Below are 17,481 nucleotides of genomic sequence, written 5' to 3' on the forward strand. Positions count from 1 at the left end.
GCCATACCAGATTAAAATCACATGCCATATAGATATAGAGCTTAGCTACACAAGTGATTTTTAATCATTAGTAGCATGAGATTAGCTTCCTGTTAACAGTCATTATATTTGCAACACCTTGATTTGAATGTGTTGCAAATGAGGTAACTGAAAACAATTGGTTAAGTTTATGCTACTAAGTAATTAGGATCACATAAGGAAGCAAGGCTATACAGGTGTCAATACCATAATGTTTCTTACTTACTTTTGTATATCAGTGCCTTCATCATTCCAGCCAAGTTGGTTTGTGATTGGTTTTACTTGTTTGCGCCAATATTCCTAAAATAAAGCATACATGGTACAACTGTTTTAGGATATAATTCACTACCTTGATTTTGCTTATCTTGATAAATAATGACTGTTATTAGGTTATTTATTATTAAATGGAAGATTATAAATGCAACCATTCATTTGTTAAACAGAATGCTATTGCCACCTTGGGGCCTTAATCCCTTAATTCCTTGTCATTAATGAAGAACTGTAACTATAAGGAAACTTTATGTGTGGCTTCCCCTGCTATCCCAAACCCCCTGTACATATATTATATGTACTGTCAAGGTCCAGATCTAAACCTGCTACCTCTGTAAGGCTGTGGCTCTTCTTTCTATGCAGCCTGAGATGCTGGAGAGCTCCCTGTCTGATCTTATAGGACGAGCTTGTGTTGTCTCTTGTTTCTTGTGAACCTTGAACTCTTTTCTGCTCCCGTGAACCTTCTGATTTATGCCATGTCTTCCCGCTTCCTGTTTGCTGGATTGCAACCATTCATTTGTTAAAAGAGACCCTGTCTGATCTTTTAGGACAAACTTGCGTTGTCTCTGGTTTCTTGTGAACCTTGAACTGTTTGCTGCTCCCATGAACTTCTTGATTAAAGCCATAAAATTCCACTTCCTGTTTGCTGGATTATTGTGCTATCTCCAGATGATATTTTGCTCCTTTGCGTACCTGTAGGTATGCTTCTGAATGATCCCAACCTGCCACCACTTGTTACCAGCCTTTGGCTCGTTTACGGCCTATACTTCTGCTGGATCCCTACGTGCTATACCTGCAACTGGACCCTGGCTTGCTCATCTCCTGGTGGGGTGATCCTGAGGACTGCGACCTGGTAATGACAAGCAGAAAACCCATCTCCACCATCAGGAACTCTGGTGGAAAACTGATTAGTGCTTAGACCCCACACCTCGTGTGAGCTGCATCCTCCACCAGGGTGACCTACTTGTATACCTATCCTGCTGGTCAGTGGAAGCCTATCTACTGCTATGGATACTAGTGTCTGAGTCTGACCCTTGACCATGACACACAACTTATATGCAGGCTTTCAGTGTAAAGTGGCCCACAGCCTTCCCAGTGTGGCACAAATGGTTCTGTTCTCAACTCATCTCCTCTTTTCCATTCTGGCTTGTTTTAAGAGGAAGTATGAGCACCCTGCATTAGGTATAATGGCTGTACTGAACTCAAGTATCATGCTCAGTAGAATTCTGTAAAGCTATATATTTATACATCAATGCATAGTTAAACATGTACCTGAAATTTTGGGTAGATGTCAGCGTCATTTTCCAGCATGTCATTTAGGTAGGAAAGGGCAGAATTAATTCTTTGCCAAGGCAGATAATCTTCCTCTTTGTGAAGATATTTGGTCAGGTCGAGTGAGATGTTGTAGTCTAGTCTTTCAGAACTGTGTAAACAATGCCATGCAAAATGGAAATATATTACACTATAAAATGTACCATTTGTTTATTAATCACCAATGCTCATTCTGGGACACTAATGGACATGCCTTTTCTGGACAGCAGGGTCAAACTGGTTATTATTTACGAGAGAATCCTCTGGCAACCTGGGACATTTTAAAGTGTATCATAGGCCATTTCTTATATATTTGGAATTGAGTGTGAAAGAGATAGAATCACTGTCAGGTTTTTATCCTTATTTGTGTCTCAAGACAGAAGGTAAAAGAAAATTTCCTGAGAGCAAACTTCACTAAAAAAGTGAAGTACCACTCATTCTCTCCCTCCCCCCTGTACCTAATTTTGTTGGTACCCACTCCCACTTTCCCACTCCTCACCTAGGCAAGGATGACGTTGCCCAGGTGGCTGCAGGGCCAGTTTCCATGCACCACTCGATCTTGGGGAGCCGGCTCCAATTCATCAGGAAGTCTCAGCTGGCTCCCAAATCTAAGATGGCGGTGCTGGGGATCCAGCGGAAGTGATAAGGATCATCTGCAGGAAGACAGCGCTGGACTCCATAAGCTGGTAAGTACATGTTTTTTAAAAGTCACCAGCCTTAGTAATTGTAACTGCTGATTTTACTTTGTAAAATACTGGGTGAAGTTCCTCTTGAATGTGAAAAAGGCTGAAAAGCTTGCCAGGATTTTAACTATTCCCCACTCTTTTCAAAAATAAAAAAATGTTGGTGTTAGATACTTTAAACTCTACCTTTTGCTATAGAAAGTCCTAAACACTCCTGCAATAAGCACCATTCATTCTAAAAGCGCATGCTGCGTCTCAACCTAGGTGCTGTATGTCAGTCTGTGTCTGCCAGCCTGCATTCATCTCTTATACTATACTTCTGCCAGTATATGTCAAAATCTGTCCTTAATAGGCTGCACCTAACAGTGTCTTTGGGGTTGATTTACTAAAAGTAATAAAGAAAAATACATAAACAGCGCAAAACACAAAACCTCTTCACCATAAATTGACATTAAACAATATCTAAAGTGTTCATAAATAATTGTGTCATAAATAAATAAATATATAAATAAATGAAAAAGTCCTTCTTCCCAAAGGTGTATATTAAATACAACAGATAAATCTTCTCCCAAAGAAATTGTGCTTCCACCATCCACCAGTGAAAAAAACAACATCAAGCTCACTCACCAGATTTTGGTGAGTATTGCGCCTTTTAGGATTTTAAGGATCCTATGCCCCCTCTAAATTCTCCAGAACTCTTTATCCACCTTGATTGATATAATATTCTCCTCCAACTCACTCCTTCAAGAGCTCCCCAACAGTTAAAGAAAAAGAAATACCATAGCGTAATACTGCCAGTAACATTCAATAAAGTAAAAGTAATACCAGGCCACTCACGTGCTCACACTCACATGAGGGGTACGTTCCAAGCGGACATCTTTGAGGTGGAATACATGGTCATCCTCTGCAAAACCGCAAGTCTGTGAGGTTCCTGCTACTACTGTGGATATGAGGATATGTAGGAGCCATTGAGGCTAATAAACAAATGCTTTTAACTTTCCTTGAGCATGTGAGTGGCCTGGTATTACTTTTACTTTATTGAATGTTACTGGCAGTATTACGCTATGGTATTTCTTTTTCTTGCACTGTTGGGGAGCTCTTGAAGGAGTGAGTTGGAAGAGAGCATCATATCAGTCAAGGTGGATAAAGAGTTCTGGAGAATTTAGAGGGGGCATAGGATCCCTAAAATCCTAAAAGGCGCAATACTCACCAACATCTGTTGAGTGAGGTTGATGTTGATTTTTCACTGGTGGATGGTGGAAGCACAAATTCTTTGGGAGAAGATTTATCTGTTGTATTTAATATACACCTTTGGGAAGAAGGACTTTTTCATTTATTTATATATTTATTTATTTATGACACAATTATTTATGAACACTTTAGATATTGTTTAATGTCAATTTATGGTGAAGAGGTTTTGTGTTTTGCGCTGTTTATGTATTTTTCTTTAGTAATTGGTGTTTTACACTGTTGCACAGCAGCATACCGTTACCTTAATTTTATTTAGATCCATTTTTTTGTGCGCTGGGGTTTGTGATTTATTTACTAAAGGGAATAGGCTAGTCACTTTGCAAGGGAATTTTCTCTTAGCTCTGCTGACATAAAGAATCCAAACGTGCAAGTAAAAATACTGTTTTTAAAATTTTCTTTGCATTGGGTATGCACATGTTCTTTGATGTGCATCTGAAAATATATACTGTATATAATAGACCTCATGGGTTCATGTCCCTCATCCATCCCCCCCTGCCAACATCCCAATTCCCAGACCCCCTGCTAGGAAATAAAAAAACAAGACAGCTACTGAGCAAATCACCCCACAAAAAACTACTTCAAACTATGATATTATTATTATGTGCACTGACCATTTATATTGTCAATATTCTAAATCTAATCATACCTATCTGAAAATACATGATTAAAAGAGGTAAGAAATAACAATTTGTATGAAATCAGTATTAAAGCGGAGCTCCACCCAAAAGGGAAAGTTTCCCTTTAAGGACTGCTCCCCCACTCCCCATTAAGGATTGGTACCTTTGGGGGCAGGGGGGATCGGGTACCCAAATTTGACAGGTACCCGCTCCCACTTCTGGTCCGATGGCCTAGGCGATCGGAAGCAGAAGGTGTCCTCCCTCCCTGTAGTCTTTTGGGACACGTGACAGGTCCCAGAAGACTACAGGACCATTCATGAAGCGCAGCACTACTCACGCATGCGCAGTGTGTACCCGGCTGTGAAGCCGCAAGCTATCACAGCCGGGTGCCCACACTGAAGATGTAGGCTTCCTGGAATCCAGGACGAATGGCGAAACGGGCTGCGGAGAACACACCATGGGACCAAGGAACAGGTAAGTGGCTGTTTTTTAAAAGTCAGCAGCTACAGTTTTTGTAGCTGCTGACTTTTATTTTTGACAGGGTGAGAGGAACTCCGCTTTAACTCCAAAAGCAAAACATTTATTACATCACAGCTTGCCAATTCTTCTGATGTGATAGCTGCATTATTTTTCTTTTTTGGGTTATTTTTCTTTATTTTCACCTGGTGACCTGGCCAGTAATTCTCTTGTTCTTCAACACAACAAGCTGTTCTGCAGATGTAGCAATTAGAGGGTTGAGATAAACCATTTACCACTAACAGAGGTGCTTACAATGGGCAGCTTTTTATTTATATAAAACCTTTATCTCAAAAAAGGAAAAAAACTGTTTGCTGTAACTGCTTATAAAGTGTTAGCTGGAGTTTGACTTCAATTTGTCAGTGTATCTAAATCTGCTAGTACATATAACACCCCCTACAAACACACACACACAACACTAACAATGTCACTGTCCAAAGGTCTCTTTGCGCCTTCATCCAGAGTGGAGGCACTCTAATACAGTAGATGTGTTACTGGGCAGATCACCATGTGAAAACAGAGGGAAAAAAAGACTGAAAAAAGAAAACTAACGCAGCCACCACATCTTATGGTTGGAAAGCTGCAATATATAAAATGTTTTGGCTTTGGGTTTAATAACACTTTAAGTAGTCAACCAGAACAGGCACCTAACTAGCTGAAGTTTACTAGTAAAAAAGGTCACTGGTGTGGTTATTCTAGCAGCCACTTAGCTGGTCTGTCTGACTGTCAGAGTTATTATTTTAATGATAACCCTATACAATGGACTTTTAAAAACAGACTGGTATCTTACTTATGTGAATAATTATCAAAATTCTGAAAAGAAATTCCAGGACTGTGGTGGAATCTGTACTTTGTAACTTCTGACATGCATTTGTGAAGGTAATCTGTCACTGTGACTCTCTCGGGCTTTTATCTAAACATGGACTTTGGCAGTTAAAAAAAATTTGTTTGCATCAGACAGTGTAGTGAGGTTTCATGTAACAGCTTTTTTTGGGATGAATACTGCATGCTAAAATAATATTTTAAATGTGTATAATATGTATTATATGTATTATCTATAATAAGTTTTAGAACTACATGGATAAAAAAGGTTAATGTCTAAATCAGTAGACTATACATTTGACAAGAGACTTATTTTGCTGCTGAATTATATTTGTTTGCAGAATCAATGACAGATGAAGTAAAATGTTTAATCTTTTTCCATGCTAAGGAAAAACAGAGCAGGAGATAAAGAAATAAAGGTCAGATGCAAAATCACCTTGCTAAGGCAAAGGCATCATCCATTAATCCAGCTCGGTCTCCAGGACTCAAGTCCTAAAACAAAAACCAGCAGTTAGCAAATCAAATGGAAAAAGTGACAGCAAAGCAAAAACACACTAAATCTTAATGGTGACGCAAAGATCAGGCATGTCCAGGGGCGGACTGACAACTCATGGGGCCCTCGGGCAATAGGGGATCATGGGGCCCCTGTGTCCTCGCCCACACTCAAACCACTCCCAAAAAAAGCCTATGAAAGGTACCAGTGGCATCTCATGGGGACCCCTACTGACCCCGGGCCCTCGGGCAGTGGCCAAGTGTCCTAATGGTCAGTCCGCCCCTGGGCATGTCATAGGAAAATAAAATTATGTACCAAGATGAGTTCAAGCAACCGTCAACAGTGTACATTTGGTTTACTGAGAACCACAGCTAGAGAAAGTCCAATTGAAGCCTACAGCTTTTTATCTCTTTATAATTCTGTACCCTGCACATGATATGATTTCTAACTTATTTTGCTTGGAAATGCATCTCCCTGCCCTTACACTTCAGTTCTCTATGCTGGAAGAGCTGAATAAGATTCATGCCAAACATTACAAGTATGCTCACGCAGATGTTTACTGCAAAAATAGGGGGGTGTCCCATCACTTCCGTAAGAGCTGATTACTGAGGGTAGATCTAGCTCTAGTACCTATTAAGCCTTGTACACACAAGGAGAAAATCGGATGAAAAATACTGCATTTGTGGTGATGGTACAGAGAGGGGAGTAAGAGAGTCACAAATAGCTCAAAAAAAGCCTAGCTTTAGCATGCTTGCTCTACATGGTTACTGCATTCTGAAAGGCATAAAAACAATTAAACAACATATGAGAATATTCTTTCACAATATAATGTCAATTATAACCATCCATAACGCATTGTTAAAATCCAACCCTAGCTCATGTAACATACCTTATGGCTTCTCTCTAACAGTGCAGCTAGGTCCTGCCAAGTTTTAGTTTCATAATTTACTCGAAAAAATCCAAAGTGTTTATTGTTGATTTTGAAGAACTGTGCATCACTGCTGTTATATGGGTTGAGAGTTATGGAGGTATCTAAAATACAAAGATGTATGTTGGTATGGTATTTATGATAATATACTAAACTACAATAGGGGACAAATGGGTAGTGTATGCAATAATCAATCTTTATTATATTTAACCCTTATCCACCTTCACTGTAAAATATTCCTACAGCGTTAATATTTAAAATCAAACAACATTATCCTATTACAGCAATGATACAGTAACTGCCGATCAAATCAGCTAAAAAAAATAAATCACATAATTCCCACTTGTAAAGGCCACATATGACATGTACATGTGACATACAGGCCACTAATTTTTCCATAACCTCCAATCTGCCCACATAAACTGCCCCTCCTCCATAGTTTAATAGCTATGAACTTTGCAGAGGATTTTTTACCATCTTAAAAAAAGAACATTCAACCATGAATTGAATATAATTACAAGCCACAATATTATCATATGGTTGAAATAAACCATTATTGGAACTTGGCAAATACTGTATATGTGTGAAGGGTAGTCTATATCAACCAATTAGAGTTCAGATAACTGCAGTCAGATGATTCAAATTCGTAATCTGATTTGGTACCATTCAGGCTGTTTTTGTACTATGTGATGGGAGTCACTTTGGGAGGGGGACCCATGGAACCCAGCTCACTTTGGAGAGGTGGGGAGACCCCTATCTCAGCTCCCCATATCCCTTTTATGTGTAAATCACCCTGTGCCTGTTAGGGGTACAGGGTGATCTGTACTAATATTGTGTGGGCTTTGTCTCAGACTGTGTAGACATGTTTAGGAGATAGGTGGGGTGGGGGGTTGTTGATTGTTTAATGTTATGTGGCTGCATCCCATTGTTCTATTGTTTGTCTGGCTTGGGAGCAAACTATTATGGGATGAATGTGTTTATGTGTATTAGCTTAGTGGGGGGGGGGGGGTGTCTCCAGCAGCCCTCCCTGCTGATGGGACTGTCTGCTGGTGTGAAGTTTGAATACCTGTGTGTCTCTTGTTACTAAATGTAGATTCTGTGTCATTATGCAGGGAGGGGAGATTGTCCCCTAAGTGTATATATCTTGTATCTGTGTTCAGATAAAGTAGTCTACCTCCTGGTTTACTTCAAGATTGGTGTCGTCTAGTCTTGTATGGTCGGTTGTGGTGTCTGTTGTTGGTGTTCAGATGGGGAAGCGGTATTCTAACGGAAGTACTCAAGCGCAGTCTGGGTCGGTTCTGTTACATACTACTTTACTGTTTAAATGTAACCATTTTCAAAACCCTCAGCATACAGCAATAGTTTTTCTGTCCAATTACAGAAATCTTACAGCATTGTGTAGTTGATATAAAAATTTATACTGGCTGGTTCACTTTGAAGCGACTTCCAGTGTTCCAGTTCCAGTGTTTCCAGTGAAAGAAATCAAAGCAAAATCACCCTGTGAAGAAATATGTTTTATACTTAAGCATGCCATATACTGATAGTTTTTCTTTGTGATGGATAGAGGAATCCCCACCACTGGGAACCTGTATTCAGCCAACAGTGAGCCAAAGTCTGTTGGCGGTTCACATAACTCAGCCAGGCCAGGCTCTGGAGAGATCCCAACTTTAATGTTGGGATCCACCCATGGCTGGCAGCAGGCTCAGCATTTCAGTGCACAGATGAGAGCCTCAGCCAGCTGTTCTCGCACCTTCCACAGTCCAGCGCTCCAGGGAGCGCTAAAGGGGCAGAGCAGAGAGCTGGTGACTGACCGGCTTTCTGCTCACTGAGGACTGAGAACTGAGTGATCAGCAGTATTTGATCGCTGAGTTCTATGTGTAGAGGCGGTGGGGGACAAATGCAGAATCGGAACAATGTTTCATCCACCTAGGTGAATATAAATGTTTGTTTTGTTTCTCTTTTAATATATGAATAACTGTAGTTCTTCACTACCCTATTATATACAAGCACAGTATTGTAATTGTGGTCTGCGGCCCTAGTTACTAAAGTTGGCCATACATGGTTTATTTGTATATTTTTCATTCAGAAACACAAATGAGGGATAGAGGAATTGCCATCACTCACTGCTGTCAGGGACTACAGCTGATTGAGGAAAACTTTGCAAAGTGTCTCTTCGACAGAATTAAAACAATTAAACAATCAACATGTGTCGATTACAGATGGCCACACACTGATTTAAATTCAGCCGGTCTCTCCTGAACCAGCTGAATTTCAGAGTATGGCCATCGTAACAGGGAAGCGCAAGCCAGACCTATTTTCAATTCCATGTTGTAAAGTTTTAAACAATACATCAATCAGCACAACTTGAACATAAAACAAAAATGCTTTACTATAATCGATTTAAAAATAATGCGAGGCAGGAGGGTGAGCTGATTTGGACATTTTTTCCCAAACTAATCCAGTGTAAAATCTTCACAGTCTGTCAAAAAATACAACATAGAATTATGTAATCTAAGAATGCAGATCCCATTACAAAAAATGTGGTCACTTGGATAAAATCTCAGACTGCAATAAAACTGAAACATTTTCTCAATATATCAGCAGTGCTTTGGTTCCTTATACTATTTGTTTGTAGCTGTCCTTTAATAGTAACTACAGCTCTGTAATAAAATCATATTGTAAGCTGAAAATAACACCTCTTCTACTAATTTACCTGATATCTTGTACATTGAAATATGCTTCTCGCCATCATTGGACGTTGAATAAAATGTCACTGGGATGTTCCACGTGTAACTGAATTAATACAGGAAGAAATATAATCTATGTCATATTTAAATTGAACTTAGTTTTTCAGACCCTAAAACCAACCAATTACACAAACAAATTAAGAACTTATTTTAAGGTGCAAGTCCTCAGGGAATGCCTTTAATTTACACATTTTATTACCTTTATTACAATCATCCTTATATTTTAAATCTATTTTTGGATTATTCATTTGTAGAAAGCGCAGTATGTTGTAGTAACCACTGAGAGCTCCGTTTATGAAATCAGACGTGTGTGATAAGTTAATTCTAGGTTCTTTGGATTTATGTAGGTTAAACTGTACTTAAAAGACATACTTAAAATCAGGGCTGCTGTTAGAAACCATACAGCCAACCTGACAGGGTCCCCCAAAGAAAACAAAGTTTACCATGCTTCAGTTATGAATGAACACAGTGAGTGATCGGTAACTATTACTCATTGTGTTCATTCAGGGGAAAAAAGGGTCTGGTAAATGTGAGGAGGAAAGCCGGCAGCACTGCAGGGGTGGGGGCACACAGGGGGGCCTGGACAGCAGGGAGAAATGTATAGTGCACAGGGAGGGTGATGGGTGCGACGTGGGGGGCAATTACTGGAAACGATCCCCTGTATGGCTCTCTCTGCAGCAACTGAAAGCCAGCGGGTGGGAGAGGAGAAGAAGCCATCTTTCATCTGCTGCAGAGAAAGACATATAGGGGATCGATTCCAGTAATTGCCCCCCACATCACCCTCCCTACTTACCTCCGATTCACCCAATTGCTTGGGCCCCTCTGCTGGCCTGGGCCCCGTACAGGAAGACTGGTGATACCCAATAATCCACGGCCCTGCTTAAAATGTATCTAAAGCCAAGAAAAATAAAATTAAATTGCAGCTTACCAATGCTTGGATCTGGTGGCTATATTGGCTTTATTTTTTCAGGCTTTTTATCCATTTATTTGCATCTGCTGATCCTGCTAGTAACACATTTCCTGTCCTAGGGTGAAAGCTGAAAATGCTCACTCTCATTCTATGGATGAGTATCCTCATCTCCGTAGGATAGGAAGTACATTAGGCCTACAAAATAACCACCCTCTTCACAAGATGGACAGGTTAGGGGGGATTTTGAATGGTAAATTTACCAAACCGAAGGCAATTAATTGTTAGGTTGTACATATTCTTTAGTATATTGCAAAAAGTGCTTCAGTCTGCAGCAGCTTTCTAATAAAAATGATTTCTATGGTTTAGTGTACAGTATTTCTCTTTGCAAGGTGAAGTCCACTATTTAAATGTTACCACCCCAAGCTCATCTATACATTTGTTTTTATAAATCACAGATACAGAGGGAGTTGCAGTGTATTAAATTATGTGATACATGTGAAAGCATATTGATCATGTTATTACAATGTGCTGATATTATTAATAATAATAATAATAATAATAATAATAATAGTAGTAATAACAACAATGCACAAAATCAGTGGTTAGAAAACTTAGTGGATGGATACAACACATCTTCTGTAAAATTGCTCATTAGAGACATATTGAAATAATCCATAAAATACAGATCATTCAGCAAGGTGAAGATCATTATTCAAGTTGCAGTAATTTATCCTTCATTGATTCCTGCACTTGCACATTTTCAAACAACTTTGCACTGTTTTATTGAATGAGCCCAATGGCAGTCATGATTTTGGCGTTGCACTGTAGGAATATAATTTTGATAGACTAATGCTAATCATAAAGCATTTCTACACTTATTTCTACATACTCATGATATATATATATATATATATATATATATATATCTCAGAGGCAGACTGACAACTCATGGGGCCCCCGGGCAATAGGGGATCATGGGGCCCCTGTGTCCTTGCCAAAACTCAAAAAAGCCTATGAAAAAGGTACCAGGGGCATCTCATGGGGCCCCCTACTGACTTCGGGCTCTCGGGCAGCGCCCGAGTTTCCGAATGGTCAGTCCGCCCCTGATATATATATATATATATATATATATATATATATAAAATATTTATAGCTTGTTGTTTACAGGCTACATAGCTCACCCAAAAGTAGATGATTAATCAGCCGTGGCCTATCCAAATGACTTATTCCATATGGAAGGGCTAAAATACACAGTGTAACAAGGTACGTATCCACTGCTGTATTGTTTCTTTAGCTAACCCATGCACTCTAAGAATCCATTGTCATGTGCAGTATGTTGATTTGCAAACCAATGGTTGCATATATTGTGTATATGTAATTGTTATACTTTTTTGTGTTTACACAATTATAGTTAGACTGGACACATTTCATTGTAGACGATTTGAACACATGCTTTTGGATTCTGGAATGAATGATCAAGTTCACATTACTTTGTTAATAAATAATTCAAAGCTTTTTGAACTGGATTACATGAATCATGTCAAGCACATGGTTAAACAGAACCTTCTACAATAACTGAAACATTTAAACTTGTCTCAGTTTAAAAAGGTGTTAGCCAGACAATTTAAAACTGTTAAACCGCAACAGCCTTTAAGAGCCTTGTCAGGCAATAATGCGCTGCAGTAATGCACTCCCTGCAATGTACTTAAATTAAGGAGCAATGTGTTACCACAGTTTATTTTTAATTAAGATTCTGCTTTTATCTTTTTTCCATGAACGCAGCAGGGTGCATTGCAATGTGGTGAAGCACACCTGCATTATGTTGTGTTTCGGGCCTGATGAATGAACATGCATGCTCCAAAAGTGTGCCATTCCCCCTGCTTCCTTTTCCTGTTCTGACATCACTTCCACCTCCCCAGGGGATCCACCACAGTGGGATCAGCGGGACCGGACTGGCTTGTTGCAGCAATGTTATATGACTAGGTGACTATCTCCATTACATTGTAAGTTGCCATTTTGCTGTTTCCAAATAAAGAACACTTTGATCCTACACTTAGAACGGTGCTGCTCTTCTTTTCTGTTTGTTGTGTTTCGGGGGGGCATACAAAGTGAATAGCAGCACAAATACAACAGAGTCAAATATTTTATAATGTCTCAGAGAGAAAAGGTGCTATGCTACATCCCAAAAATATAACTAGAACAGCAAAAAGGAAGGGCGAGGCAACAGAATTTAATTAAAAAAGATAAATGTAACTATACAATTCAATAAAAAGATCTAAGGTCCACTCCAATATAGTCACAATCATCATCATAAAAACACCATAAAAAGCAGTGGATAATTTCAAAAATTGATGCTATTGTATTCCGCTGGTCTGTTCCGACATGTTTCTCAGTCAACTGCTGCTTCATCAGGGATACTGCGAGAGCATCACAATGCCACTGTACACCAAGTATGCACAAACTGTACTCCAAGGGGATGCTACACGAAAGACCTTGGTTGCGTCCTCTGTCTCCTCTCTTGGTGGTCCAGTGTCTGCAATGACACCCCCTGCTTGTTTGGTGGAGGTTGGCAGATATGTCTTTCATGTATCATCCCCTTGGAGTACAGCGGTTTGTACAGACCTGGAGTGCAGTGGTATTGTGATGCTCCCACGGTTTCCCTGCTGTAGCAGCAGTTGACTGTGAAATGCATTGGATCAGACTAGTGGAATACAATAGCATCAATTTTAAAAATTATCCACTGCCTGTTATGATGTTTTTTTATGATGATGATTGTGAGTCTATTGGAATGGTCATGAATGTCCTTAGCTCTTTTAATTGATTGTTTAATAAAAGTTTAAATTGAATTGTGTTGCCTCACTTTTACGACGGAGCCTTTAAAGTCCCACATTTGAGAAATGGTCTTTTTCCTGTTCGCTGTTCTAGAAACACAAATATATATTGCGTTCCAGTAAGCTGCAGTAAAGTCTGTGCAGTAAAGGTATAGAGCTTGCAGCTACCCCCCACAATAAATTCCTATTAGCCCATCACTATGAACAAGCTTCATCACTGCCCAGTAATGTGTAGGAGGCAGGAAGAGGCAGCGAGCTTTGTCACAATCAGAAACCCCAGCGCTTTGCCAGTCAGGATGTCCTATAATTCAACTGTTCTAAAATTCAACTGTATGGATTGCTATCGGCATGTGCAAGTAACACCTGACAGCAAATTTTTTATTGGTATCCCTCTGCCCACTGTCCTAAAGTAAATAATGACCCTTTTATGTTTGAGATATGTGTTTGAACAAGACGTGAATACATTGTATTCTAAGAAGGATTTACTCTGCTATTCACTGATTCTGTTGGGGTGGGGTGCAGTGGGGCATTCTGATTTATTAGTCCCTTCTCACTATGTCCTTAATGGTTGATCTTTTTTGTTGGGTCTCTAGCTCTACCACAAAAAGCCATGGTTTTAATACACGGTACTGATAATGGCCAAAATGTATTAAGCAATGGTACGCAGTTTGGAATAAATGGCTCTATAATATTAGACTGTATACTGTATACAATATACACCAGTGGATCTGGATGTGCTTTTAGCCATAAGGGCATAAAGCACTAATTTGCATGGCTCCGCACACTGTCCTGAATCAGGAAAAACCCTTTTATTTTGGGGATATGTGATGGAATGAGACACGTGAATACCTTATATTCTAGTTTGCTACTCACTTAAGCAGTAGGAGGCCTTCTTGATTACTTCAGTTCCTTCTTAACACACCTTTAATGATTATATTTTCTTGATTTGCTGAAAAAAATCTTTCCATAGATACCCTGATTTTCATTTACCCATGAGTGGTGTTATGCTGCTGTCACCATCTATTTCGCATGCGCGAACGGCCAGCGGCCCTTTTGGAAACTTGAAAATTTGGATTTTTTTGCCAATCAATGCCTGATGATGTTTGCTTACATGTGAGTGCAACCATATTTTAAATAAATGTTTTGATTATGGTTTTACACTATGTGGAGCGTTCTTTCTTTGCATGTTTCCCACTAAGAGTCCAAGCCTTTTCCTGAATGGTTTAGCTATCCTAATTAAGGTCCATTGTTTGGAAGATGCTTATCTGCTGTTTTGGTGATCTGGAAGATTATTCGAGTGAAAGGCTTTCTGGATTGTTTAACAAAGCGCCATTGACCATTCTTAACAGGGGGTCATGCCTTTCTGGTAAGCCTTCTGTAGTAGTGGTTGGTGACAGGACAACTGTTCTTGGATTTCTTTCGTTTCATCACAGCCTCTGGGATTTTTCTTTTCTTTTCTTTTTGGATGGACTATTTTTTTGACACATTATTCACTGTTTTCTTATGATTAGTTGTAACTGTTTAAGTGCTGCACTTTTATGTATTCACCATCTATTTATGCTGAAATAGCAATTCTGATATAATACTCACTTGAAACTAGAAGGTGGCTCTAATGGATTTGCTTCATAATCCAAAAGAAACCTATGCTGTGTAACAGTATTTCCTGATGCAACATTAAGCACTGGATAACCCATCTGTCTAGTCCAGGTATCCATTACTTCTTTTACTGGCTCACCGCTTGCCTAAAAGAAAATAAAAGTACTTTGTTATAACCCATCCCTATTAAAAAGTAACTAATTCGCAAATCAAAAATGTAATGTATTGCATGCTACCAGTCCTTACATTTTGTGGCTGACTTAGTAGTATTTTTTAAAGCTACACTATGGGGTTGTGCTGATGTTGCTTGTTTTTCTTCCAGGTATTTATATAGTGTTGTCAATTTACACTGCACTTTGCATACTATCCATTTACATCAGTCATACGTACTGTATGTACATTACAATCTAGTGGACCATTAATGCTCAAAGAAGAAGTAGGGCCAAAGCTCTTTTGGCCCTACTTCCTCTGTGGGTCGCAGGAATGCACTTAGTTCTGCACTCCTATAACCCACATTCAGCCAACAGGGGGCTAAAGTCCCCTGTCAGCTGACGTTACTCAGATGGTCCAGTGGATTTTAATAACGGGATCCACCCAGATGCCTGAGCAGCAATTGGCTTAGCCTCTCAGTGCAGAGCCAGTCACTTCCGTCTCCTCCACAGTCTGGCCTTCCAGGGACCTCTGGAGGAACAGAACACAGAGCCAGTGACTGCCAGTCACTGCTCTGTGCTCAGAGTGGACCCAAGAACTGAGCAATCAGCAATCTTTGATCGCTCAGTTCTCGGGGAGCAGGGGACAAATGCAACATTGGACCGATGCTGCATCCATCTAGATCAGTGGTTCTCAACCTTTCTAACGCCGCGACCCCTTAATACAGTTCCTCTTGTTGTGGTGACCCCCAACCATAAAATTATTTTCGTTGCTACTTCATAACTGTAATTTTGCAGTAGGAGGAATAGTGCCACGTCATTGGTGTCAGTGGGAGGAATAGTGCCCCCTTCATTGGTGTCAGTGGGAGGAATAGTGCCCCGTCATTGGTGTCAGTGGGAGGAATAGTGCCCCGTCATTGGTGTCAGTGGGAGGAATAGTGCCCCATCATTGGTATCAGTGGGAGGAATAGTGCCCCGTCATTGGTGTCAGTGGGAGGAATAGTGCCTCGTCATTGGTGTCAGTGGGAGGAATAGTGCCCCATCATTGGTATCAGTGGGAGGAATAGTGCCCCATCATTGGTGTCAGTGTGAGGAATAGTGTCCCATCATTGGTGTCAGTGGGAGGAATAGTGTCCCATCATTGGTATCAGTGGGAGGAATAGTGTCCCATCATTGGTATCAGTGGGAGGAATAGTGCCCCATCATTGGTGTCAGTGGGAGGAATAGTGCCCCATCATTGGTATCAGTGGGGGGGAATAGTGTCCCATCATTGGTATCAGTGGGAGGAATAGTGCCCCATCATTGGTGTCAGTGGGAGGAATAGTGCCCCATCATTGGTGTCAGTGGGAGGAATAGTGCCCCATCATTGGTATCAGTGGGGGGGAATAGTGTCCCATCATTGGTATCAGTGGGGAGGAATAGTGTCCCATCATTGGTATCAGTGGGAGGAATAGTGCCCCATCATTGGTGTCAGTGGGAGGAATAGTGCCCCATCATTGGTATAAGTGGGAGGAGGAATAGTGCCCCATCCTTGGTGTCAGTGGGGGGAGGAATACTGCCCCATCCTTGGTGTCAGTGGGGGGAGGAATAGTGCCCCATCCTTGGTGTCAGTGGGGGGAGGAATAGTGCCCCATCCTTGGTGTCAGTGGGGGGAGGAATACTGCCCCATCCTTGGTGTCAGTGGGGGGAGGAATTGTGCCCCATCCTTGGTGTCAGTGGGGGGAGGAATTGTGCCCCATCCTTGGTGTCAGTGGGGGGAGGAATCGTGCCCCATCGTTGGTGTCATTTGGGGGAGGAATCGTGCCTCATCGTTGGTGTCAGTGGGGGGGAATAGTGTCCCATCGTTGGTGTCAGTGGGAGGAATAGTGTCCCATCGTTGGTGTCAGTGGGAGGAATAGTGTCCCATCGTTGGTGTCAGTGGGAGGAATAGTGAACCATCGTTGGTGTCAGTGGGAGGAATAGTGTCCCATCATTGGTGTCAGTGGGAGGAATAGTGCCCCATCGTTGGTATTAGTGACACCAATGATGGGGCACTATTCCCACTGACACCAATGATACTTACCTTGCAGACCCCTGCTCCAGCCTGGGCTCGCTCGCTCCCTCCCTCTCCCATGGTACCAACACTTACCTGTCAGATGTCTTCCTTCTCCGGCCGCTCTCCTCCTCTTCACTCGCTGGATCTTCGCGGTGCCGCTCGGCTCCTCCTCTCCAAGCTCCACCTCTTTGCCGGTGATTGGCCGCCTGTGTGCCTCTCCTGAGCTACAGTGCCGGCGGCCAATCACAGGCGAGGATTGATCTCGAGGTGTGTCCAGATGACAGGGGCGGCATGTCATCCCGCC

General features: G+C 41.0%; 1 protein-coding gene across 1 annotated transcript in view; it reads right to left on the minus strand.

Annotated features, from left to right (window-relative positions):
• ENPEP (glutamyl aminopeptidase) overlaps positions 1-17,481 on the minus strand; it is a 94,176-nt gene that overhangs the window by 17,799 nt on the left and 58,896 nt on the right. Inside the window, exons 10-15 of the mRNA XM_089668508.1 lie at positions 14,988-15,139; positions 9,623-9,702; positions 6,871-7,013; positions 5,925-5,980; positions 1,561-1,711; positions 245-318 (exon numbers count right to left, since the gene is read on the minus strand). Coding sequence (XP_089524634.1) covers positions 245-318; positions 1,561-1,711; positions 5,925-5,980; positions 6,871-7,013; positions 9,623-9,702; positions 14,988-15,139 — 656 coding nt within the window. The remainder of the gene's footprint in view (positions 1-244; positions 319-1,560; positions 1,712-5,924; positions 5,981-6,870; positions 7,014-9,622; positions 9,703-14,987; positions 15,140-17,481) is intronic.

The sequence above is a fragment of the Staurois parvus genome, unplaced genomic scaffold (genome assembly GCF_062004578.1).
Source record: "Staurois parvus isolate SC_StPar_1 unplaced genomic scaffold, SC_StPar_1.0 ptg000058l, whole genome shotgun sequence".
NCBI lineage: Eukaryota > Metazoa > Chordata > Amphibia > Anura > Ranidae > Staurois > Staurois parvus.